The sequence below is a fragment of the Micromys minutus genome (assembly GCF_963924665.1).
Source record: "Micromys minutus genome assembly, chromosome: 17".
Classification (NCBI taxonomy): domain Eukaryota; kingdom Metazoa; phylum Chordata; class Mammalia; order Rodentia; family Muridae; genus Micromys; species Micromys minutus.
This window is the reverse complement of record NC_137952.1, coordinates 28,552,056-28,579,022: the sequence shown is the minus strand read 5'-3', so window position 1 is coordinate 28,579,022 and position 26,967 is coordinate 28,552,056. Positions and strand designations below refer to the sequence as shown.

The following is a 26,967-nucleotide window of genomic DNA, read 5'->3' as shown; positions in this document are numbered from 1 at the left end:
TGTTGATTTCGGGGGCATCTCCCATGCCAGGTTCGAAAGCAGCCCCAGCTGTTGCCACTCTGATGACCTTGCTCACACTGCACCTCTGGCCTGGAAAACCTTTCTCACGCTATATCTCTTTAAAAAATTGTCCTCGTCCCTCCTCCAGAGACATGCATACCACAGACGACAGCACCTTCCAGAGCCCCCCAGCACTCTGGCACTTTGTCCATCTGCATTTGGCTGAGTCCGGGCTTGTGGAATCTGTGTGTGCACTGCAGCAGCAGGAATTGAGACACTCAGCCTTATTATGGGGCCTTGGGGTTGACCAAATGGAAATTCCCCAACTAAGCCAGATACTGCTGCTGTGCTTTCTTTAATTTAGACATAGAGAAACCTCTTTTCTGCTTTGTCACTTTGTCTTGGTCCACTTTTGTCGTTGTTGTTGTTGCTGCTGTAACTGAATTTGACAAGCTGAGAAATTTACAAAGCAAAAAGGTTGTTTTTTTTTTTTTAATCTATTTATTTGATTTTCTAGTCAGTTCTCTTTATGTAGCCTTGGTTGTCCTGGAACTCACACAGATCCATCTGCCCCTGCTTCCCAAGTGCTGGGACTAAAGGCATGCACCACCATTGCATAGTTCAGGAAGATTTATTCGACTTTAACTTCCAGGGTTGAGGTCTGTGCCTGCTAAGGAGGATCTCCCTGCTGGCGGCCATGAAGCAGAGTCTTTCTTTCTCTAGAGCTTCAAATGTTGAAAGAGATCATCCACAAGGCAGAACCACCTCAGTGATAACCCATGAATGCATCCAATCATTTATTAGTGGATTAATCTATTCATGGCAGAACCCAAAGCTGACCTCTGGTCCTCCACACGAATGCACATACATGCACATTCAAGAATATCTTTACTATAAATTCAGAATGTTCTTAAGAAATTATGTATAAAAATTCTGTCTTCCTCAAAATACATATATTTCTACTATAAAATATCCTTAAAGTTGGGAGCAGCGGCACATCCCTGTAATCCCAGACCTCGGGAGGTTGAGACACAGGGAGTGTGAGTTTGAGGTTAGCCTAGGCTATTAAGTGACTCTCAGAAACTACTCATACCCCTCCTCCAAGAAAAAAAAAAGAAAAGATGAAGATATTCTTCACAACAGTAACTAGTTATTCTTTTGAGCTAACATGGAGTAATTTTGATTAAATAAAGCCCATGGATATTCAGAAAATACTTGGTAGTGAGTGATTTTATTTTTATTTTTAAATTTTTATTTTAACTTTTGGCTTTTTGAAACAGGTTTTGCTGTGTAACTGAGCCCTGGCTGTCCTGGAGTTGCTCTGTAGACCAGGCTGCCCTCAAACTCATTGGGATCTGCCTGCCTCTGCCTCACAAGTGCTGGGATTAAAGGCATGTGCCCCCATGCCTGGCTGGTAGTGAGTGATTTTGACAAGTCTCTTTATGCACTACTTCCTCGATACACTTTACCCATTAAAACAGGCAGGTAACATGACAGAAAGCTGTGATTCAGATAGGTGTGTGAATTTTCAGTGAGTCACACAGATTAACCCAGGGAATTACATACCTCTTACACACCTTTGACAAGAATCAGTAAACTCGTGAAGTCTTTGTTTTCTCACAATGCTATTGTCTAATTTCAGTTCTTCTCCAGGAATGTGTAATGGAGAATCTGCTTCTTTTTAAATTGTCAGTCTGGTACACAAATATACATACACACACCACAAACATAGACACACATTACATACTCTCACACACATATACTACAAACATATACACACATCATACAAACATATACACACATACACAGACCACCCACACATATACACATACACACCACCTACACATATACATACATATACAACATAAACACACACACATACACATCACACTCACACCTGCCATGACTTTCTTACCTATTTCCTTACTTTCTCTTTTTTAAAAATAACTTCATCGATGCTTTTAATATGTCATGTATAATATTTTAATGTATTGCTATTTAAAAACTGAGTTACCTAACATTTATATAAATATCTGTTGTTTCAAAATAATATTTGGTTGCTGATGCTGATTTAGCTAATTGAATACTCCACTAATTTAGACCACATTAAGATTAATGATACAGCTATTTTATATATCACATTGGTTAACTAGTATTGAAAACAGATATTTCTTCTGAATAGCCTGTTGAGAAAAGTGCACAGACTCTGGTTGACAGCCATGTCACTCTCCTAGCTTGTGATGGCTGAACCCCCTCAGAAGGGATTAGGAAGCCCTCAAACCACAAGTTTAGTCACACTGACTTCTGTCTCCCACTTCAGCATGTCTCCTTCTAATCATCGTTCCTCTCAGTCTCTCAAAAATAGAAACTGTCAGAGTTTTCTAAAAGGCTCGGCAGCTTGTTGGAGTCTCTGAATGATTACAGAATTCTGCAGATCTGCTTCTTCCAATGTGAGTGTCTCATCCAGAAATCTGAGGAAAGGAAGAGCTGTTGCCAGGGCAAATGGAGGGTTTCTCTGAGATCAGATCCTTGGTATTTTTCAATGAAGTCTTTGATGTGGCTCACCCTATGAGAAACGTTGAATCTTTGGACAGTCCTCTCCCCATTGGCTAGCCAGATCTGGATCCTGGTAATGGGCTCCAAGTTGTTCAGTGAAACAGCAGACAACGTGCTTTTATTGTCAACTTCAATACTCTTTGCTTTGGAAACGATTCTTGGTGTAGCACTTCTTAGTCTGTGGCCCTGTTCTGAGAAGGGCTGGAACACAGGCTTTGTAGACTTGCATACTTCATTTTTTTAATCTTCAACTTTAACATCCACCTCATCTTTATCAAAAACTCCCCGTAATCCTGAAGGTAATTCCCCCTTTTTGATGGAGTTCAGAAACTGCTGACTTGCACCATCAGAGTAACTTCTAAAATCATCATTACAGTGAATCCATTTTCCCACAATTTTATATTTACATCTGTTTCTTCTGTTCAGTGGGGGACAAGCATTTGGCACCAGCTTTTTCTGCTTCCTCAAAAAGGCTGTCAACAAAATATTCACAGTCCTTTTGTTGATTATCTTTGAGGGGTTGATTGTCTGGAGGTCCTGTTTCACAAACCCGTTCCTCTTTTATACTGTCAAGATTATCTATTTCTTTCATTCTCTTTCTGCTACTCAGGGCTCGGCTCCGTGGCCTAGTCCTCAGTCCCGGGGGTGGGGGGGAGCCTGCAAGTGCGCTGCTGCCTGGCTGAAGCCCCTCAGCCCAGGAGGACCAGCGGCCTCGCCTCCTCAGCCAGATCCGACCGGCCTCCCTCAGGCTGCTTGGCACACGCTGGGGACAGCTCTGTGCTCCTTACTTTCTCTTAAACATTGTTTCTTTCTTCTTTTCCTCCTTATTCATTCATTTGCTGTGTAAGCATGTGAGTGTTTCTCTTTTAATTAAAGCATCTTATGCACTGACTGTAGAGTTTACTTTTTACTCAGTGAAATATAAAAAAGGCCATAATTATTCTTAGCTATTCTGTTCCTTAGAATATCTTTTTAAAACAGGCATATATGTGCAAATAGCTAGATGGCATTATTTTTGTCTTGAATTCCTACTTATTAACAACCTATCAGAAACATTTTTCCCTGTCACTGGACACATCAATCACCTGGATACCTTTTCCCTGTGCCTCATTTTACTTCAGTGTGCAAAGTTCTCTGTGTTTTAATGGGCTGCACAGCCCCCTTTTCTAACTATCTGTTACTTTCCTTGGGCCACTATGTTTTCCAGTCATTTTTGTCCCAGTACTGACACTGTTGGGTGACACCAGGCTAGAGGGTTGAAAATGAATGTGACCCTGAGTCCAGATGTGACAGAAGAGCTCACAGACAGACTGAGGCTGACTTTGCCTTCCAAGTATGTCACTTGGGTACATTACAGCTTAAGGAAGCCACAGAAACAAACCCCTCAGCAAGCGTTTTAAAGGCTTAAGGCGGGGCGTCTTTCCTTAAGCTAGAAGGCACCTGGAACAACGGGAAATTTCAGGGAAGGGATGGGAGGAGGAGGAGGAAGTGACAGCCCCACCCAGTTCCATGATGGAAGGATGGCTCTAATTCTCAGAGAAGCATCAGGACTAGAACCCTAATGCTGGCCTCTTGAAGAGCCTTGACTGACCTAAGGGGGATGGATCCCGGTGAGTACTGGCAATCTCTTTAACTTTTAGGAGGTATTAAGTTCAGAGAGGGAGCGAGGCTAGAAAGGAAGGAGTGCAGAGAAGACCAGAGAGCCTGAACTGGTCATGCACCGTTCACTGTGGAGTGTGTCTCCTTCTCCTTTCCCCACCTTGGTTTGGATCTTGGAGCCCATCCGGACAGTCATCCGTTTCTTGAAGCTGTAAAAGCATCTTGCATTTAAAATTCAGAGCTGGAATGGCTTTGGGAGATGCAAGGAGGACATATAGGCTCAGCTTATTTAATAAACATGTTAATTGATTACTGTCTCTTACTGATGGACATTTATTGTGTAGTATTCATGCTCACAAACCATGCTGCAATGTACACCCTGTTGGTGAAATTTTGCAAGGGGGTGCAGGAGTATTTGATATGCAAAGCTTCTAAAAGAATAAGTGTTAGAGCAAGGGCAATGTCCACTTTAACTTTTGATGGGCATCAGCTGACTTTAAATCTGAGGAGTTTAGAGTCTCTATGAGGCAGCCCATTTCCATCTGCTCCGAACAACAGGGGACTGCAATTTCAAGCACTGCCAACAGGCCAAGGGGAATCTCACTATGGTTTTAGTTTGCATTTTATGAGTATGGCAAGATGACTCTTTCTTTCATAGCTATGGTAACTTTTATACATGAGCCAAAAGACTTAATGATTTAACCTGCGCAGTCAACCCAGTAACTGCTTTCTGACCCATAGCAGCTATTGAAACCACTGGGGTCGGGGTTTAAACAATTACACAGTGACACAGTCACCATTAAGCAAAGAAACATTTCAAGGAAGCAGTAAGTGGTTAACTGAAAATTAGGTGGTTCCGAGCCTAAGCACTGCAGAATATGGAAAGAGGTCAGGTGGGTCCCGGGACCAGTTCCGTTCCAAACTACTAATCTACTGTGTTCTTTCTCTGTTTATTTGTTTTTGTCTTATTGGTAACCTGAGACAGGGTCTCAGGTAGCCCAGGCTGGCCTCAAACTTACTATGTATCTGAGGGTAACCTGGAACTTCTGATTTTATTACTTAACCTCTCAAGTGCTAGGATTACAAGTGGATGTCACTACATCCCAGTGGTTCTGGGAATTGACCCTAGGGCTTTGTGTATGCCAGGCTGGTGCTCTATCAACTGAGCCTTATCCAGTGCCCCAGCTTCTGGATTCCGTGGTACCTGTGAAAAATGGAGTGAAATGGAACTGTGGATTTTCATCACTGGTTGGCCCCCTTGGGTCCTACAGAGAGGCCTGGGTTGGGGGATGGCTCCCCAGTTCTAGTAGAGCAGCTTACGAAAGATCTGTTCATTTCTTTCTTTGAAAAAAAAAATCACACAAAAAATGTAGATGCCTGTCTGGAAGGGGTGAATCATCTGATTTAGGACTATCTTCCAGTCAAAGAACTAGGTGATTTAGTCAAACTAAGTTCAAACGGTACTAAGTAGGTGACACTGGGCAAGTTATTTAACTTTACTAGTCATCTTTCTGTTTACCTGTCACATGGCATTGATAAAAGCTCTTGGATAGTTGTAGGGGCAGAAGGAGATGATGTACAGAAAGCCCAAAGGCCTCCTAACACTCACTAAATATCAGCTACAGACCCAACTATTGTAGCAGGTACCATGTTCTTAAAAGCTTTGGAATTTTGCTTGGAAAACTTGTGTTGAGGAGACAGAGAGAGCTTTAGGGAGGGCCAGGGCTGTCCAGACATGGCATGGTCCATTTGGTAGCCGAAGTGTGAGAAAGTCAGAGTTACTCTGTGAGGGAGAGAAGATGGGAATCTGTTCGAGTCATACTCTGGAGGATTCTGGGTCTTTGACGAAGAAGTTTGAATAACTTTTGGGTTATAAGAAATTGTAATTTTCTCACACTTAAATACCCACAGAACATTCTGGTAATCTCACTACATAGGAATCACTTCACGAACTTTTTCAGTTTGTAATCTTTGTAATTTTTAAGTTGCAATGCTTATCATTTTTAAAAAAAAAAACGTGAGGAAATGAAAAGGAGTGCAGAATGCATCAAAGTAGTCAAATAATAATAATAAAATAATAATAGTAATTGGGGAAAGAGAGCAGTGCAGACACAGAGTGAGGCAGAGGGAAGGCTTGAATCCACCTGGAGTTCGGTGGCAGAGGCCAGATCTTCTGCTGGCTATCCCATGTGGAATTTACCTTTTGTGTCTTCACCTGGAGCATCCCAGGCCTTGGCAATGGATCCCTTTGCGGTCTCTGGTCTTCACCTACACTTGCAGGGGTCTTAGGAAGCCCTGCAAAACAAATGATTTCAACACCTATTTATTAACTGCCACACGCCGTGGCGGCAGGTCCTCGGTACACATGGGTGCTCCCCTTCCTGCTCTTTCCATCGCCTGTGTGTAAGTCCCCATTAGCCTGTGACTTAGATCATTGCGACAGAAGTCTTGCTGCCATCTCCACCCTTGACGTTTCCCCCTCTCTGGTCTAGGCTAAACACCACAGCTAAACTAATCCCAAAGTACAGCGTTGATGAGTCGCTTCTGTTCAAAAACCCATCCTTAATCAAAGTAACACTTCCCGGGTATAGAAATGTCTGTTCAGAACAAAAGCTTAATAAACTGAAAACACTTGAAGGAATGAAACCTTTCCTATAATTATCAGTGCCTTTTACTTTACTTTTGGCATCTAGGGGATAATTTCCCTTTATTCTTTGATTGTGTGTGTGTGTGTGTGTGTGTAAATGCATGTATAAGCATACATTTGCACTCATGTCTGCACATGTACAGGCATAGTTTAGAGTGTGACTTTGGGTGTTTTTTGATGATCAATCTCTACCTCTTATATTAAGGCAGGGTCTCTCACTGAACCTAGAACTTGCTGACCCATCTAGTCTGGCTAGCCAGCTTGTTCCAAGGATCTCCTGTCTCTAAATGTCTGTATGAATTTTATATTCCCATTGTCATATATTTCCATGTGTCTTCAACAAATAGGGTACTCTTATTATTTTCAATGTTTTAATAGATCAAATATAGATCTCATTACTGTTTTAGTTTGTATTTAGTTGTAGTCTGAGTAAGGTTCTATCCTTAATGTTTACAGCCACTTTAATATGTTTTGAACTACCTCGACCCCCTTGACTGTCCTTCTGATGCCTCCACACATGCACCAGTCCATTCCGTAAACATCAGTTAGCACCTGGTTACCAGGGAAGGCAGGAGATGGTGAAGACTAAGGAAGTGGGCTTCAATTCCAGTTCTGACCAGAACACTCCTTCATGTCAGGAACAATATTAACCCTCCATCACAGAGGGATTGTGAGATATAAGTGACTTTAGACATGAATAATGGATTGGCTTGTAGTAAAAGTTCCCTTAACACAAGCATGGTTTTCTAAAATGCCTGGTTCCAGACATGGGGGAACCCAGGTTCAAGATGACCAAGATCTCTGCTTTTGTGGGGCTAACTCTAGATGCTATTCCGTCCTCTTCAGAAAATAAAGGTGTTATGAAAGCAAGCAGTCATAGGGCGGGGTATCTTCAGTGGCCAAAAGAAGACCCAAGCATGATTGTGATTTTCTCAGAACCAAGACCCAAGCGGAGGGAGGCAGCCCCGCCCGAGAGTAGGGCTGACTTGGGTTTTGGTTTCTGGAGAATTCCTCCTAGGCAGGCAACTGTTTTAATGTCTCCTCCCACCCCTTTTTAAGGCTGATAATATATCCGGATATAATTTTGTCCTTTGTACCCTTGTCATTGTGGTAATGAAGTAAGCGCCAGGAGTCTTGTGTCTGAGGCTCGCCTCTCCTCTTATTCACACCATTAACTCCAATGGGACCACATCCAAGTCAGGCCTTGTGGTTGCTGACGTGTTTGTCTAATTGATTCTACTGGATTTCCTGCATTGTTGAGCCTCTTCCTGATTCCCTCAGCTTCCCTTTCTGGCTTCATTGGAATCCCTTTCTTTCACTCTAAGTCATGTCTCCTTGACACGAAAAGCCCTTGGGTGAGCCAACACATCATTACATTAAGCGTACTAAAAAGAAAGCTTAAGGGTTTGGTGGTGAATGTATTTCTTCATGCAGCAGCCTTGGGCCTGAGAGAAGGAAGGCACCTTTCCTCTCTCCTTTGCTTCCCAAACTGGAAGAGGCCTGGGGAAAGGGAGCCGCTGCACTTAGGAACTGTGCTCTAGCAATGGACAGACAGCAGCCAGAAAAGCCTGTCTGGGTCCTGTTCTTTCCTGTGAAACACAGGTAAGGGCTTCTGGAGCCCTTCATTCCTCTTCAAGATACATTACCTTTCAAGGTAGGTGGGCTCTGAAAGGCATAGAATGGAGCACCTTCTTAGGAAGCTCAGGGGTTTTGGCATGAATATATCAGGTCCCTCAAAAATATGAGATATAATCACCTTCTAACAGGATCTAGGTCAGCTGCTTTCAAACTTTTCACCATTACCTAGAATTTACATCGTGGCTCTTTTACAAATAGAATCATTCTTGCTTTTCCAGTGGTCCAGGTTTTGTGATATTATCTATCCTGTTTTTCCTTTCCTTTTTTTTTTTTTTTAAAAGCTTCTTTATTTTATTTATATGAGTACACTGTAGCTATCTTCAGACACACCAGAAGAGGGCTTCAGATTCCATTACAGATGGTTGTGAGCCATCATGTGGTTGCTGGAAGAGCAGTCAGTCCTAACCATTGAGCCATCTCTTCAGCCCCTATTCTGTTTTTATTATTGGTCACTTTCTACTTCGTGTGTGCATGTGTGTGTGTGTGTGTGTGTGTGTGTGTGTGTGTGTGTGTTCACTTGAATATTAAGCACATTGGTGAGGGTTAGAGGACAACTTTTAGGGAGTCAGTTCTCTCCCTCCAGCATGTAGGTCCCTAGGATCTTACCTAGGTTACTATCAGTTTCATCAACCCATTTTCCTTGCTTACACTTGATCCCATAACCTGTGTCTCACTAAAACTCCTTCACATAAGCAGCAGCTACCTCTTCTCCTAAAACTAAAGTCCCAGTGACAAACAGAGACAGGATTCTGACAAAGTTCACTCTGGGAAACTCATGAGTTTATTAGGCATCCTTACAGTGCACAGGTGAGGGGTTACTTTCAGGGCTGTGTGTGCTCCTCCTTGAACAGGCTGTACCTTAGCAGCAACATGGATGGAGCCCTGCTCCTTCCTTCACTAGATACCATAACCCTTCCAGAAGGCCACGTGCAATTGAGGTAGAGTTACATCCAGCAGGTGATGAGGAGACCCAGGTAAGGGTCTCATGACCTTCCTCACTTTTCCAGAGTGGGGTGTAAATGGTCACCAAAGCCCACCTGGAGTAAATAACCCTTTAATGAACAGGCACAGCTGAACTTCCGAGGATAGAAGGACTAATAAGTTGCACTTGTGAAAGGGAAAACCTGATGAATCTCTGTTGACAACAAACGCAATATGAACAGCAGCAGCAGCAGGGACAGCAAACAAACTCAAAGCCAGCTACTGCTCAGGGTAACTAAGAATTACCAGGTACTTCTGTGAGCCCAAACAAGTACTTCACAGGTTGAAATAAGACCAAAACAGAGGCATATCTTGCAGGGTTCTTATAGTTAAAACAGAGTTCTTATAGTTAAAACAGTTTGCTTGGTGCTAAAATTTAACCAAGAGGTAAGTCCTCTCTATGTTAGACTTCTTCAAACCCCCGCTAATTAAGGCCTCTCTCTATTTGCAGTCAAGAGTAAGCTCTTGGTCTGATGCAGACTGCCTGGAGCCCCCATTCACTGACCCCCTTTAAGTTGATGTATGTCCTTGCCTTTTTATCTTATCTTTTTATCAATGAATAAGCTGCCAATTCTCTCACCCCCTTATCTCTCCGATAAAAAGAACTTAAGAAGCCATCAGAGGCTGCTATCTGAAAACCCTGACTTAGGGGAGACAGCAGCGGGCCAGCCTGGAGTGAACTCAAATACAGCTTGCTTTGATTTGGACAGTCCTAGACTCGGTCTTTTCTTCCCAGGATTAACACATTCTCTTCATGTATGGCTCGGTGCGGAGGTTCTCACGCATGCATCCTTACTGAAGACCGATATAAACCCTGTGAAATAGAAACATGATCATCTCCCCATTTTTCAGATGAGCACACTAATGTCTAGGATGATTAGGTGACCTAGCAACTTGTCAAGGGGATGGCCTAGGGCTGAGTCACTCACTGTAGAGGCTATACACTTGTCTACTGTACTAGGAGAATCTTACAGCCATATACTAGATATATACCCACAATGCCTTCTGCATAGACCTGAAATAAAACCGAGAATCAGAAAGTAAGCCCGAAGTAATCCTGCCCCCATACCTGAAAGTAGGGACTTGCCTTATAGCAGATATCCCGCCTCCTGACAGCTTACTGATTTCATTCATACACAATCCCAATATGCAGCAGGATGGCAGGAAGAGTGGCTTTCTATTACCTGGGATTTGCTTTGTCTTCTGGGACACCAATCCTCCAGCTCTGGTGTCTCCAGGATGGATGTTCCTCCTTATCCCTGGCTGGGACCTGCAAATTGCCCTTTGAAGTTATCCTGAAATGAAGAAATCCTGAAATGAGGCAGAGAGGCAAAAAGGCTCATGCAGGCAGGTTCCGTATAAAGTGGCTCCAAGTGTCTCAGCTGGGCAGTGACCTGTCCTCCCTCCTCAAGGGGCCGCCTTGGAGCTCAGGTCTGTGGAACTGCAGATCCCCAGGAACAACAAGGACCACCACACGGAGGATTTGGGCTCTTCGAAGCTCATCCTGCGCCGTGGCCAGATCTTCCTCCTGACGATAGTCTTCAGTCGGCCCTTCCAGCCCCGTAAGGACCACCTCACCTTTGTGGCTGAGACAGGTGAGCTTGCTCTGCCCTCAGGTTCCTCAGGTTCCCTCAAAACAGCAAGTTCACCTGGGGGATGGGCTCTTGCCACCAGTCTCTGAGGTGCCCTCCCCTCTCTTCCGGGACCACCAAGACCCTATACCAGTACTGTTGCTCCTACTGAGGAAATATTTGTCTGGCTCACAAAGCTGTGATGTTTTAGCCACAAAGGACAACTTCTAAGTACACAGCATGGCATAAAACTCTCTGGACCTCATTTTAATTCTCACAGAAAACTAAGTTGGCACTACCAGGCTCTCATTTTACAGATTGGAAATGGAAAAACAAACCAATAAACAAACAATAACAAAAATCAAAAGCACAAAGATTTCTTTTTTTTTTTTTTTTTAAATTTTGTTTTGCTTGATTTTTGAGAATGGATTTCTCTCTGTAGTCCTGGCTGTCCTGGAACTCACTATGTAGAACAGGCTGGCCTTGAACGCGGAGATTTGCCTGCCTTCTGACTGCTGGGGTTGGGATTAAAGTTGTGAGCCACTATCTGAGGCCCCAAAATCTTAAGTGTCAGTGAAAGCCTTAAACCAAAGGGCTTTAGCAAATGTTGGGAGAAGATACAGATTCTGTCAGGACAAAGGGAATCACAGGCCACATTTATTTTACCTTTGTTTTTTTTTTTTTTTAATTATTACTTTTTATTGAATATTTTCTTTACTTACATTTTAAATGTTATTCCCTTTCCCAGTTTCCCCTCTGGGATCTTCCTATCCCTCCCCCTCCCCCTACCTCTATGAGAATGTTCCCCCATCCACTCACTCCCTCCCATCTCCCTGCCCTGGCATTCTCTACACTGGGGTATTGAGCCTTCACAGGACCAAGGACCTCTCCTCTCGTGGATGCCTGATAAAGCCATCCTCTGCTACATATGCTGCTGGAACCATGAGTCACTCCCATGTGTCCATTGGGGACCCCATTCTCAGTCCAATGGTTGGTTGAGAACATCTGACTCTGTATTGTGTGTGTGTGCTGACACACTGGGAGGTTAGAAGTGGGCATCAGATGATCTCCTGGAGCTGAAGTTACATGAATTCTGGGAACAAACTCAGTTCTCTGAAAGAGCAGTGTATATGTTTAACTGCTGGACCACCATCCCTCCAGCTCCATCACACAGACTTTTGAAACTTCTTCTAAGATCTTCTTTCTCTCCTACTCAGGACCAGAACCCACAGAGCTTCTGGGGACCCGGGCCACTTTCTTCCTCGTCCAGACCCGACCTGAGAATATCTGGAGTGCTTCTGACTTCATGATTGACAGCAACTCTCTCCAAGTCTCGATTTTCTCACCGGCTAGTGCAGTCATTGGTCACTACACACTGAAGATAGAGATCTCTCAGGGCCAGGGTCCTGGTGTGACTTACCCACTGGGGAATTTTATTTTGCTTTTTAACCCATGGAGTACAGGTAGGGCTTGTTCCCATCTTGTAGAGCCAACTTGATGCACCGGAAAAGTTTTTTCTGGTTCTTCTGGCAAAGCCTGGCAGATAATCATCACATATCTGTGCAATGTATTACTATGTGCTGAAACAGAAAATTAACTTTGTATATGTGTGTACCTACATGTGTGCAGGTCACCTTATGTATGTGTGCATCTGATGTGTGCAGGTAGGCTTGTGTATGTGTGCACTTACATGTGGGCAGGTCAGCTTGTGTGAGTTAGTTTTCTCCTAGCAGGTGGGTCTCAATTTTTTTTTTCTTTTGTGATATGGGGGTCTTGCTGAATTGTCTAGGCTGGTCTTAAATTCACAGTTTCCTGTCTTGGCTTCCTGGGTGCTGGATTTAAAGGTATGCTGCAAAATCACTCATAAAGTGTTTCTGTTTGTTTTGTTTGGTCGTGTTGTTTTGAGATGGGCTTTTATTACAGACCCCTACTGGCCTAGAACTAACTCATTCTGCAGACTCACAGGTTATTTTCAAATTCACAGAAATCCACCTGCATCTGTCTCTCTAATGTTGGGATTAGTGTGTAACATCACATCTGGTCCCACAAAGAATTTTTTTTAGAAAATGGTTCATTTATTTTTATTTTATGTGCATTAGTGTTTTTGCCTGAATGCCTGTGTGAGGCTATCAGATCCTCTGGTATTGGAGTTACAGATGTGAGCTGCCATGTGGGCGTTGGGAATTGAATCCAAGTCTTCCGGAAGAGCAGCCAGCACTTTTAAACACCGAGCCATCTCTACAGCCTCCCACAAAGAATTTTTAATAACATGATGAAAATATCTATACTGTAACATTAAGTGGATAATTTATCAAGTGGAATTCAATTTGATCCTAAGTAATTACTCATATGCAAATGGCAAGCAAATAGAATATATTGTAATGTAATGCTGGGTATTTCTAAGTAGTAGGAATGAATGATTTTTTTTTCCTGTGGTTTCCAAAAGTCTGAAATAATCTTATCATTTCGTAATTTATATTTTTATAGCATAGGTTTTGTTGCCAGCCTCTGGAGAAGCACATGGCTGGATTTTAAGAGGGTCTAGTCTTAATCTCTGCCCCCCCCCAAGCCACTGACTTTCTGTTTCAGAAAAATGTTACTACTTTTATGCTGCTTTTGTTTCATTGTCCTTTCCCCTGTGAGTTTCTTTTTTCTCTCTTCTCCTTCCCACCCAGAGGATGATGTCTACCTGCCCAGTGAAACGCTGCTGCGGGAGTATATCATGAGTGACTATGGTTTTGTTTACAAGGGTCAAGCAAATTCCATTACCTCCAGGCCTTGGAACTATGGGCAGGTAACGCCATTTCCTGGAGGGAGGGTGGGCTTGTTGGGGGCTGTTAGCTAACAAATGACACAGTGTAAGGTGCTGGCCAATTTCCCATCCAATAAGACTGGCAAGCAAAGAAAAGATGGCTTTTCTTTCAAGGTTTTTATGCTGTATTAAGAAAGAAAGTCAACCCACGACTGTAATGAATGTTTATGTACCAGTTGCCAGCCTTACTAGGGAACGGTTTATGACAAGCCTTTCATTCTTCTATGATTTGAAAGCAACAGCCCATGAACCAACATCTCCTACTTCATTTGAAAACAATTTGTGTGTGTATGTGTGTGTGTATGTGTTGTTTTGCCCGTATGTATGTCTGTGTACCATATGAATGCCTAGTGCCCAAGGGAGCAGGAAAAAGACGATTTCCTGAGATTAGAGTTACAGAAGATTGTGTGTTAGTGACTTAAAAAAAAAAAAAAAAAAAAAAAAAAAAAAGAGTGTCTGTTTCTTAACCTGTCTAGCTTCCAAATATTTAAGACCGGACTATTATATTTATTTAACAAGCTTTAATGGCACAACTGAGCAGTATCACTCTATTCTAATCTCCAAACTAATCTGATGACCTCCCAGCCAAAATCTCAGTGACACCTGCTCAGTGATCTGGCTCTCTGGACTTTAGGTGTTTTCTCATGGTCCCTCCTGGACTCTCTCCCTGTAGCTAATCCCCACTTCATCTCTCTTGCTACCTGTTCCCTTGGCTGGGCAGAAGCCTAACACTACTCTGTCCCCTGCTCATTCAGTGGCTGGTCGGCTAGCTTTATCGACCAATCAGGGAATAATTGGAGAGCAATGTTTACACAGCAGTGAGGCAAGAGGCAGAATGAAGACTGCAGCCAGATATGGGGCACAGAGATCAGCATTTGAATACTACAAGTACAATCTTTGCACATTGCCCAATAACATTATGCTTCTAATTGTGAAGGTAGGTGCTGGGAATCAAACTCAGGTCCTCTGGAAGAGCAGATAGCGCTCTTAATGGTGAGGCAATCTCTCCAGACTCTCCTGCTGCTTTAATTTTTAAAATTTAAATTAATTTTTACCTATTTACGTGTGTATATGTGAGTTGGTGCAAACTTGTGCGGCACATAAGAAAGTCAGAGAACAATTTGGACTCGTTTCCCTCCGACCACCTTGTGGGCCTTGGGGGTTGAGCCACTGTCATTAGGTCTGGTGGGAAATAGACTGGACTATTTCCCCACTGGACTATCATGACTCTATCCACCCCATCCTTGGGGTGGTTTTTTTGTTTGTTTGTTTTGATTTTATCAGGGGGTTTGTTGTTATTTGTTGAGAAATCGAGGGTTTTTCTCTCTCTCTGTAGACCAGACTGGCCTTGAACTCACAGATCTGCCTGTCTGCACGTGGGTACCACCGCCTGGCTTTGTTTATATTTTTTGTTTGTTTGTATTTTCAAGATGGGGTTTCACTGTGTAGCCCCTGCTGTCTTGGAACTCTCTTCAGTCCAGGCCATTCTCGAATTCTCAGAGATCCTCCCGCTTCTGCCTTCCAAGTGCTGGGAGTACAAGTGTGATCTTCCTCAGCAAAAGTCGACCAGCACCTCCTGGTTTCACTATGTTTTTTTAAGGCAGGTTCTCCCTGACTTGGTTTCTCAGGTTAGCCTTTAACTTCCTATAGAGCACAGACTGGCCTTAAATGTGAAATCCCCCTGACTCTGCGCTGCAGCACTGCTATTTTTGTTTAACTCACCATGAAAGATAATCTTCATGCTTTAAGAACTGTTGGGAAGGATTTTAGCAAAACACTTTTTTGAGACTTTAGACAGGATGTGAAGTCTCATCTTGGTATCCATATCATGTTGCTGCCCTGTGTCAAGTGCTCCAGGGTTTCACAGGTGGGGCAGATGTTGGGGTGGGGCAGCTCAGAGCCTGGGATCTGGGCCAGGGGAGAAGCTGAGTTGGTCCTCCCTCCAGCTGACCACCAGGTGCTTGTGCCACTGCTGTGCTTCCCAGCTGTGGTGCAGGGCCTGCTCTCCGAGTGCTACAGCAGGCAAAGATGCCCTATCACTTCGAATCCGGGGCTTCAAAAACCCTTCTCTCCCATTTTCTCAAGTCTTTTGCGTTTCTGTCAAGAGTCACACAGCTTAGTTTTTTTGCACTTCAGAGCACCGGCTGCTCTTTCAGAGGACCTGGATTCAGTTCCTAGCACCCACATGGCAGATCACAACTGTCTGTAACTGGAGTTCCAGGGGATCTGACACCCTCACACAGGCATACATACAGGCAAAACACTAATGCACCTAAAATATAATCAAACAAATAAATAAGACATCTGATTCTAATACATTTCCAGTCTGATTTACATCTGATATGTGATTGGGTCTCATGGTAAGGCCCCAACATCCCCTTCTCACAAACACATCACCCCTTAAAAGCTTGTCAAAGCCCAAGTCCTGGACTCTACACATCTTTGCTTTTCTCTGATTTTTGCCCTTGAAATGCTTTGCAAGTTTGAAGAGGACATCATTGATATCTGCTTTGAGATCCTGAACAAGAGCCTCTATTTTCTAAAGAACCCATCGAAAGACCATTCTCAGAGAAACGATGTGGTGTATGTCTGCAGGGTGGTAAGCGCAATGGTAAGAACTGAGGCTCCCTGCCCCCGCCTGAGGATGGCCCGAGCAGCTCCTGAATGTTGTGCAAACCTCCTGTCCGCCCTTTGCAGATCAACAGCAATGATGACAGCGGTGTGCTTCAGGGGAACTGGGGAGAGGATTACTCCCAGGGCACCAGCCCTTTGGAATGGAACGGCAGCGTGGCCATCTTGCGGCAGTGGTCGGCCAGGGGCGGCCAACCTGTGAAATATGGGCAGTGTTGGGTTTTTGCCTCTGTTATGTGCACCGGTGAGTGAAGTCTCATCCGCTGATTCTTCCCTTCAGACCAGGCCATGATAATACCCACTCCAAGAGTCCACAGTGGCTCATGAAGTGTCTAGAACTCACCAATGGCCCATGGCTAAGGAGCAGTGTGCACTTGAGTTCTCTACCTGCACACTAGCCAGTCTACAGGGATGGTCTTTGCAATCATTCCATCGTCTCTTTGATGAAGACTGTTAACTTTGATGGATACTTGAGCATGGTGGGGCATGCTTCTAATCCTAGCATTTGAGAAGTGGAAGCAGTTGGATTAAGAGTTTTCTTGGCTACATAGGGAGTTAGGTTAACCTACACTAGATGAGATCTTGTTTCAAGAGACAGACAGATAGACAGGCAGACAAAATGGTGGTCATTTGAATAGAACAACTTGCAGTCCCCACCAAAGGCAGAACACTTCTTCCCATGACCTGCTCAGCTCAAGGTGAGTCTGCAGCGGGCCAACAGGTGGAAGATGGGCATGCAGGTAGACAGCCTGACCACACTCATACACCTCCCCAAGAGACTTGACTTACAATGAGGGCTTTGCTGTCCTGCTAACTACCATCTGAGGATCAGGGACACTTTACTCAAATGAATGCATTCTCAGTTGTTTAGAATTCAGTGCCAAGTTCTTGGCCAAATTATCTGGAAAGATGAAGAGCCCAGAGTACCTGCCTCTCTCATGTAAAGCAGAGCTTCTGTGGGGCTGTCACACCCTATGCTAGGTGTTAGCTGAGATAATAGGCCAATTCCCTTAGAGAAGCGGGTGAGGCATAGGATGAGAACAGGCTGCTGTTTATGACTCTCAGAGAGGAAGAATAGTCTTACAGCCATGTTCTGGGGGACTCAGATGCAGAGATTTAAATCTAAGGAGACACCAGGAAACCTTATCAGCTTACTTGTGGGTGGGGCTGTGGCAACTCTGGCCTCCTATAACCCCTGTTCTTTCTTGGTCTTGAAAGTCCCCAGTGGAAGCCAAGTGGGTAATAGTGACTTGAACCTTCTGGTCCTAGGATGAGCAGGAAAAGGACTAGATCCATGGCTTGGCTCTCTCTCTAAGCCCTTCTGTCCTCATGGGTTACAGAGTGCCCGGATGTTGAATAGAGAGAGCTATGATATAGGCTGCCTTTGGCTACCTGCAGGCCAGGTCTGAGTCTGTGCACCCTGAAGGTATGTGGAAAGTCCAGGCGCAGTGCTGGAGAAGGTGGTTCTGCTGGGGGATTTTCTGTGCATAGAGACAGAAGGACTCTTATTCTTTTTACTTAAAAACAAACAAAACAACGTTGTGACCTCCTCAGGATCCCCGTTAGACAGTCTGCCCTCCTAACAAGAGTGGGCAGAAGGGACATCTTCTGAACTTACCATACTGACAGGGGTGAGGACCTAGTCCCAAGGCACACTCCGCTCTTGACTATACCTGGTTGTAGGCAGTTAGGTGTGTAAACATGGGATAATAATGTCTGCTTTGAGCAAATGCAACTGTGAAATCGTAGCTTTACGTACCATCCTGAGGAGCCACAAGAGGGAGCTGTTGGCTTATCAAAGACGGTAAGTAGTTCTACTCTCTGATGCCATCCCCTGAATTTCTACAATGGAGTGAATGTTCTTTCTTGTTTGCTTAGCTGTTTCTACAGGATGCAGTGCTGAGGAACAAGCTCAGGACATTGAATATGCAGGGCAAGCAAGCACTCTGTCACTGAGCTCCATCCCCAGCCCTCTACTTTCTGTCGCCTTCTTTTCAACTCTTTTGAGTAGAATGACAGGTTCAGAATTTCAGAATTGAAAGCCAGGCAGTTCAACTCTTCAGTTTCTTACACAGTTTCTCTTTTAAAACTGGTCAGACTTTTTTTTTCCTTTTAAAATTCTCATACATTTTAGTCCCTCTTAACTTGAAGAGCTGCTGAGAAAAAAAAGAGCTAGGAATGAGAAATTAATTATTGTTTTAACATACTCACAAATGACGTCTTTCACTTTTTGGATGGAGACCACTGGTGGGGCAGGTGGGCAGGAGCTTCTCTTTGTCCCACCCTTTGGGAATAAAAATGTTGTTGCAAGTTTGAAGGTAAACTGTGTGTGAAATGGTAATAATTTTGCCTGGCATGAGCCTAGCCATCTCTCCTTCCTTTCTGCAGTAATGAGATGCTTAGGTGTGCCAACCAGAGTCGTTTCCAATTTCCATTCCGCACACAGCACAGATGGGAACTTGACCATCGACACCTACTATGACCGAACAGCAGAAATGCTACCGCCTCAGAGGCCAGACAAAATCTGGTAAGAGTTTGTTTTTCTTTTTGCGACATCTCAGCACCGTCCTAGGTAGGGGATGAAACTGATTTGGCTTGCCCCAGATGTGTGACTGTCCTGTAATACCTTGTTGGTGATGCTGACAGAAGAATCCCCCAGCCTAGGAGGCTGATCTGGCTAGACAGATCATCAAAGGAAGCTTGTTCAGACATCACAGGCGCTGGGATATCATCCTACACTCCTGCGACATGCGTTCAGCTGTGTGTCCTGTTCACTGGCCTCACTTAGGCTTTTGGTTGTTACCATCAGTCTCCCACACCCTCCACCCTTATCCCCCATCACCCAGGAGGCAAAGCCAGTTCCTCTCTGGGGCTTGGGCAGAGGGAGCTTTATCTGTGTACCTTGACCTGTTCTCTTCCTCCCTGCCTCACCCCAGGTTTGCTTTCCCCGCTCTCTCTTTTCTATTGGTTTCAGGCGTGAGAAACAGAGACACTTTCCTCTGTGAAGTGCAGATAGTGCCTTCTTCACAGGGTTGTTAGGGCAGAAGGACAGAGTGCAGGTGAGAAGGTTTTTCAAACCAGGATCCTCAGACTGGGGCCTGAGTTGTAAGTGGTTCAAGATCAGTGGACTACCTGAGAGGGCTGTATCCTCTCCTTAGAATGCTGTCTACATAACTGAGTGAATGATTGAATCTGATCCAGAGAACACCAGACAAGCTGCCGACAGTGTTCCCTCAGGGGTGGGGGGGAGAGTGTTTTCAAACTGAAAGTGCTACGGCTTGGTAACTGTCCAAGGTTATATACTATTCTTGGGGGAATATGTATGTATGTGTATATATATGTATGTATATGTATGTGTATGTGTATATGTATATGTATTATATACATCCATAGCCATACAAAAGAAGACAAATGTTATTAACAGATGAAACTTTTTGTGTTTTTCTTGCAACTTCAAGTTGGCAATTCTTTCTTTGTAAATATTTAATTTTTATAGGATACATACTTTTCAAGTTTAAAATTTTTTATTTTATTTATTTTACATCCCAACTGCAGTTTTTCCTCCCTCTGTGCCCTTCCCCCATCCAGTCCTCCGTTTCTCTTCAGAAAAAGGGTGGCCTTGATACACATCAAGTTGTAGGAACACTAGACACCTCCTCTACTATTAAGGCTTCACAGGGCAATTTAATAGGAGGGAAGGGTCCGAAAGGCAGGCAACAGCGTCAGAGACAACCCCTGCTCCTACTGTTAGTCCAACAAGAAGACCAGGCTACACAACTCACATGCAGAGGGTTGTGAGGCCCATGCAGGCCCCTTGGTTAGTTCAGTCTCTGTGAGCCCCTGTGGGCCCAGGTTAGTTTATTCTGTCAGTTTTCTTGTGATGTCCTTAACCAGTCTGACCTCTATAATCCTTCCCACCCCCTCTTCCAAGGGATTCCCCCAAGCTCTGCCTGATGTTTAGCTGTGGGTCTCTGCATCTGTTTTCATCAGCTGCTGGGTGAAGTGTCTTAATTACTTTTTAAAAATTCCTTTTTCTCTTTTGCTGCCTCCAGGTTTTTTATTCATTTGCATACAATTTTATAAATTTTATGCTACATATCACAGTTAAAAACCCATTTATGGAGCATTTTTATTGTCTGTACTTGTTGCTTGGTGCTATGTTATATAAGGACATTTTAAAAATATTTATTTTATTTCCTTATATAAGTGTAGTCCTCACACCTTGTTAAGGAAACTATTCATTGCAACAGGTAGAGACCATTACAGAAAACCACACCAGCCAAAATGTGGAGTTGTGGCGCCCAGTCCCAACAGATACATACGAGTGTTTTTTTACAAGCTATATTATATTATGTGTTGAGCACATTACTCCCAGAACTTTTCCTCCTCCTGCTCTTCTTCTTGTCCCCTTTGTTCCCTTAGATGGTTTCACCTGTATTTTCATATAATACATAGTATGACATATATGTATGTATGTATGTATGTATGAAATAATATATACATATATACTTTTATGTATCTATAAAAATCTCATGGCTGGCAAGATTGCTCAGTGGGTAAGATGCTTTTTGCCAAGCCTGAGTTGAGTTCCAGGCAGAACCTACGAGGAGAAAGGGAAGCACTGACTCCCACAAGTTGTCCTCTGACCTCCACACCTGTGGGTTTGCACATTCTCTCCCAAGATAAGTAACTGTTAAAAGATTAAACTCTAAGAATGACAACTGAGTGAAGCCAAGACATTTGTTTTTCTGACACTGGTTTAACTTAGCTTAGTTATTTTCAGTTGCTTCTATTTTTCTACATGACATTGTTTTTCCCTTGCTGATGGTGACTGTGTCATTTCTGCCGGTTGCTTTTAGCAGTATAGTCAATTTTACGATATTAACTCTTCCAATTTGTAAGCACAGTAGGTCTTTTTTTTAAAAAAAAATCTTCTAGTGTCTTCAAATTTTTTCTTCAATGTTCAAGTCATCATTGTAGAACTCTCATTTCCTTGATTTAATTTATTCCAATATATGTATGTGGTTTTTTTGAGGCAATTGTGAAAATGATTTTTCCCTTTATCTATTTATTTTCTTATTTATCATCTATTTTATTTATTTATTTATTTATTTATTTTTGTTTTTTTGGGGTGGGTTTTGGAGGGGTCTTTCAACCGGAGTCAGAAAACCTGCTAGACAAATTCTAAAAGAGCTGTAACACTTTATTTATTTTAAATTAATTAACTAATTTATTTGTAAGACAAGGCTTCTCTTTGTAGCCCAGGCTAGTCTCCAACTCACAGAGACGCACCTGCTTCTGCCTCTTAAGTATTGGGATCAAAGTTATGTACCACCACTGCCGACTTCTAGATTGCTTTCTCTATTATAATTACTTTCTAATACAAAGTAGAAGGAAATAGAATTATAAGGCAAAGTCATAAAGTACTCTGCATAATGTCTGGTGCCTGAAAACCCCTCAGGAAATGTAAGCTGTCGGCTCCTTTCCCCTTCTGCAGGAACTTCCATGTCTGGAACGAGTGCTGGATGATCAGGAAAGACCTGCCACCGGGCTACAACGGCTGGCAGGTTCTGGACCCCACGCCCCAGCAAGCCAGCAGTGGTGCGTAGAGATCGTGTGCAGGGGCCGGCTCACAGGGAGGTCAGTGAGAACGAACACCCACATAGCCAGAGGGGTACGGCAGTTTCCCACGTCCCTCACATCCCAGGGTGGAAGCCTAGCCGGTGTTAGGTCCCAGGTATAATTTCGCCACCCACACTGGGGTCTCTGAGATGAGCAGCGAGCATCTCCGTTCTTTCCCCGCCTGTAAGGTCAGGAAGATGGTATGAGAGCCCCAGATTAGTACACGTAAGTGCATTTGGTAAACTGGAGAAGGCCCTGGTGTGAGAGGCATCATTACTATTGCCTTCAATTCTCATCACATCCCATGACCACAACCCTCCGTCTCGGGCCCAGGTATCTATCGGCATCCAAGGTCCACATTTGTTTCCTCGACAGGGTTGTTCTGCTGTGGCCCTGCCTCTGTGAAAGCCATCAAGGAAGGGGACATCCAGCTGCCCTATGATACCCCTTTTGTGTACGCAGAGGTGAATGCTGATGAGGTCGTTTGGCTTTTTGAGGGTGGCCAGGTCCAGGAAATCCTGGCCCATAACACCAGTTACATCGGGAAAGCAATCAGCACCAAGATGGTAGGATCAGATGAGTGTCTGGACATCACCAGTTCCTACAAGTACCCGGAAGGTGCCTGGGCCTCGGATTTGGGAGGGACTGGTATAATCACGGGGGGGGGGGGGAACCCCAGATTAAAACACCACCACCTCCTCCTTAGACAAACTCCCAGGGGACTGGAAGTTTTTTTTTTTTTTTTAGATCCTGAGCACTTGATCCTGGAATAGATTTGCCTAGATTTAGCAAATAAAAATATAGAATGCTCAATTAAATTTGAATTCCAGATAAATTAAGACAAATACATTATTATTGTAGGTATGTCCCAAAGCGTAATTTTAATTATACTTATTTCTTGTGTACATGGATAGATGCGCATGCATGTATGTCTCGGCAGGAACATGTACCACAGGGTGTCTGTGTGTGTGTGTGTGTGTGTGTGTGTGTGTAGGTCAGAGGACAACTTATGGATGTTGGTTTTCTCCCTCCATTACATGGAGATTGAACTCATATGAATCGGGTGTCTTTTCCCACTAAACCAGCATGCCAACCCTGTGTGAGCTTTCCTCCCGCTAAAAAGAATTCACTGTTTATCTGAAATTCAGATGAACTGGATCTAGTTTATAGTTCATATTGCATGCAATGTATAATAAAGATGATTTCTCATCTTAAATGCACATTTGATTGGAGGTCCTGCATCTTATCTGGTAACTCTATCAGGGTCTGTGTTTATCACAGTAGAGGCAGCAGCAAGGGGAGAGATGGATTCTCAGGAGGGACAGGGGTCTGGGCCTGTGGAAGGAAACAGACATCCCCATGGAGAGCTTTGGTGGACTCTGGCCACCAGAGAGCTAAGCAAGGCTCAGCTGTGCTATAGGTGGGTTAGCCTGGATCATCCTCCATGCCTCCACTTCCTCATCGGTGCAATGAGATAGCTCCCCTCAAAGGGATAAACGTGTCAGTGTGCAGAACACACTGGAAACATGGTAAGTCCTCTAGCAGAGTCCATGGTCTGGAGCAAGTTTGAGTTTTGAGCCCAGATATTGAATTATCCCCAAGGGAAAGAGATGACGTTCTATCTGAAGGACTTGAGTATGTGTTTTAGGAGAGAGAATGCAGGCAGGGAAAGGAAGCCTCTGGCTTTGATGATGATGGTGGTGGTGGTGATGCTGGTGATAATGATGGTGACATTTATGAGAACAATAGCACTGATGTCGAAGAACCACATCGAATCTTACATTCAGCAATTACATGATCTAACTTTTTAGCAACTCTGGGAAACCCAGTATCATCCCTGGGTTCCGTACAATCAAACCAAACACTGAGGGATGAGGAGACTGTGATAGAGCGAGGGGTTGAAGCCAGCACTGAGCAGCACCAGCCTCATCTCAGACATGATATTGTATGCTTCTCTGCACGACCACTCACTGTGTATTACATGGCCAGGGCTTCTGAACCCGAAAGTTCAGCCATTTTTTTTCCCCAAGAAGGCCATTGGCCTCCTCTGCCCTGCCTGACTGATGTCTTTGTTCTGTGTGGATCTGTCCTGCCAGGATCCTCCGAGGAGCGGTCTGTATTCATTAAGGCTTCCTGGAAACTGCTGGGACCGAGAAGGAACTCTTCATCTCTTCTGGATCTCTTAGGGTCAGAGAACTTGAAGGCTAAGCCTGTGCAGCTGCAACTCCACCTGGCTCGGGCACCCATGTGGGGCCAGGACCTGCTGCTCATGCTACATGTTCGGAGGGTGCCAGACAGAGGCCACCTTCAGGACCCCATCGGACTGACCGTGCGCTTTTGTGCACAGGCCCTCCTGCATGGGGGTGGCACTCGGAAACCATTCTGGAGACACGTGGTACACTTGAGTGTGGATTTCGAGAAGGGTGAGTTTGTAGCAGGCATGAGAGGTCACCTGTAGGGAGGGAGCTTTGGGTCTGTGAATCAGGCTGGCTTGGTCTAGCCAAATCTCAGAGAAGCCCTCTCTCAGTACCCATATCCCAGGCAGGGAAGCTGCTACTGCTGAACAGTTGGCTGTCAGTCAGTGTAGTACCTGTGGCCTCATCCTAATGCATCTGAATGTAGTGTTTCTTTCTAGCCCATTTCTTGGACTCAAGATGATGTTTTTGCCTATGTTTAGAGCTACAATGGCCGCTCCTGCTGCCCTACAGCAATTACAGGGACAAACTGACAGACGAAAAGCTGATCCATGTGTCCGGCATCGCTGAGGTTGAAGAGACAGGGCAGTTCATTCTGGTCCTAAAAGATTTCTCTCTGGAGCCTCCCCACCTGTCTATTGAGGTGAGGTCCCTTGACAGAGATGGGGACACACAGGCTCTAAGATGGGCTTTCGAGGGTACCATACCCTGTCACGGATGGTGGCAGTGTTGTCACTGAGCATAGGCTGCAGGCTGAGAGGTGGTAGGCTCTGGTGCTCTGCATATAACAAAGTGTGGGGCATGAAGGCACATTAGGGTGGTCATGTTTTGCAAAGGATGGTGAGGAAGATGCTGTGTTACCTTGAAGGTGTGTGTGTTCAGTAAGGAGATCCCTTCCCAAAGGCAGAAATAAAAAGACGGCGATTTGGGACTCGAGTGAATGTGAGGAGAGGAGACGGATTTAAGACAGACTGAATGGTTAAATTCAAAAGACCGAGTCCCTGCCTCCTATTACAGGCTAAGGCTGTGCTGCCCCCATGACACAGAAGCACTCTCCACAGCTGGGGGAGGGGCAATGAGCATGTCCTGCTGATATCTGGGAAGATACAACAGGCTGGGAGGAAGATCCTGGGCTAGGGTCTAAGAGCCCTAGGCTAGATCCTATCTCATCATCCATATATCTTGGGATCTCAGCTTCATCATTTCTCTGCTGGTGGAATGATATGGCTGATGGCACCTAGGTGGCACACGTAACACTCCTTCCTGGCCCTGTGCATGGGCTAGATACTACCAATCAATCATACCTGGATGAACTTGTGCTTGGTTTCCTACTTAACACACACTAGACACCACTAACCCTTTGGGACCAGTACTTCAGTGGAAATCCAGCAGGGATCTTCAAATAGATAGTGGGAGGGAAACTCTACCCAATTCAGATATGGCACTTCCTAGAGCATCCTGAACTTCTAAGATGGGTAAATGGATGTATTAGTTTGAGCTATTCTCTCCCACTAGCAGTGCCTGTGCTCCAAGCAGTCCCTGGTGGTCACAGGGGCAGTTGACTGAGTTGGGGGTGGGTGGCAGTGAGGCTAGGAGCCTAGGGCACTTCTGTCTTCTCCCCACACAGGTATTTGAAAGGGCTGAGGTGGGCAAGGCCCTGAACATCCACATCACCCTCACCAACACCCTAATGGTGCCTCTGAATAACTGTGCCATGGTTCTGGAGGGAAGTGGCCTCATCAATGGGCAGATGGCAAAGGAGTGAGTAACACTGTCATTGTCCTTCCCTTGTCACACAGTTTTTCTGCTGTGCTGACCTCCGAGAGGCTGTGCCTCATGGGCCTGCTGGATCCTACTCAGTCTCCAGATGACATCTTCTGGTCCTCATTTGCCCTCAGGAAGCTAGGGGTTTGGTGGTGCAGGGGAAGGGGGGACAGGGTGTGCTACTCACTAAGCAGGTCTCCCTGTCCCATTGCCCAATCCAAATGACCAATTCTCCAGGCTCCAACAGGGTGCATTTTGCTTTTAGCCTTGGAACTCTGATGGCTGGACACACCATCCGAATTCAACTGGAGCTCTACCCCATCAAAGCTGGGCCCCACCAGCTACAAGTCCTCGTCAGCAGCAGTGAGGTCAAGGAGATCAAAGGCTACAAGTACATCTTTGTTGCTGCAGCTCCAGCCTCCCGAGGCCTGCCTTCCTAATGCCCTCCCCAGTCCTTGCCCCAGCCTCCCGAGGCCTGCCTTCCTAATGCCCTCCCCAGTCCTTGCCCCAGCCTCCCGAGGCCTGCCTTCCTAATGCCCTCCCCAGTCCTTGCCCCAGCCTCCCGAGGCCTGCCTTCCTAATGCCCTCCCCAGTCCTTGCCCTAGCCTCCCTTCCCACCCTCAGCATAACCTCACAGCTTTCTACTTCTCAAGGTGGTTGGTATCCTTGCTCATCCTCTGTAGTGTGGGTGGTTGCAACTCTGTAGAACCGCTGTGCATCATGGGAAGAAACAATAAAGATGTGTTAGTTCTCTCCTATGCTAAGAAGCCACTGAATGGTTGGGGGGTGGGGGGGGACTCTCTGTTTTTCTGATCTCATCTTCTCTCTCTCCTATTAAGGGCTTCATCCACAAACTAAGCCCACGAGATCTTCTCTAATGTTGCTTCTCCACAATGAGTCTCCCAGGTCTCTCCACTTAACCTATAGGCAGAGGTGAGAGGGACATCTGAG

The 26,967-nt window shown here is 44.8% G+C and overlaps 1 protein-coding gene and 1 pseudogene across 2 annotated transcripts; one reads left to right on the top strand and one right to left on the bottom strand.

Moving 5' to 3' along the window:
- Positions 1 to 2,371: 2,371 nt before the first annotated feature.
- On the bottom strand, positions 2,372 to 3,148 carry LOC308431623 (UBX domain-containing protein 2A-like; annotated as a pseudogene). The gene has a single exon. The product of its transcript is annotated as a UBX domain-containing protein 2A-like (transcript).
- Positions 3,149 to 4,156: 1,008 nt separating this feature from the next.
- On the top strand, positions 4,157 to 26,456 carry TGM7 (transglutaminase 7; the record flags this gene model as incomplete). The annotated part of the gene is made up of 13 exons (XM_080930937.1): positions 4,157 to 4,166; positions 10,834 to 11,016; positions 12,210 to 12,455; positions 13,668 to 13,786; positions 16,287 to 16,415; positions 16,502 to 16,679; positions 18,824 to 18,962; positions 21,933 to 22,036; positions 22,433 to 22,675; positions 24,154 to 24,480; positions 24,735 to 24,895; positions 25,880 to 26,013; positions 26,282 to 26,456. The coding sequence occupies 13 exons, from the start codon at positions 4,157 to 4,159 to the stop codon at positions 26,454 to 26,456; spliced, it is 2,148 nt and encodes a 715-aa protein (XP_080787063.1).
- Positions 26,457 to 26,967: the final 511 nt, after the last annotated feature.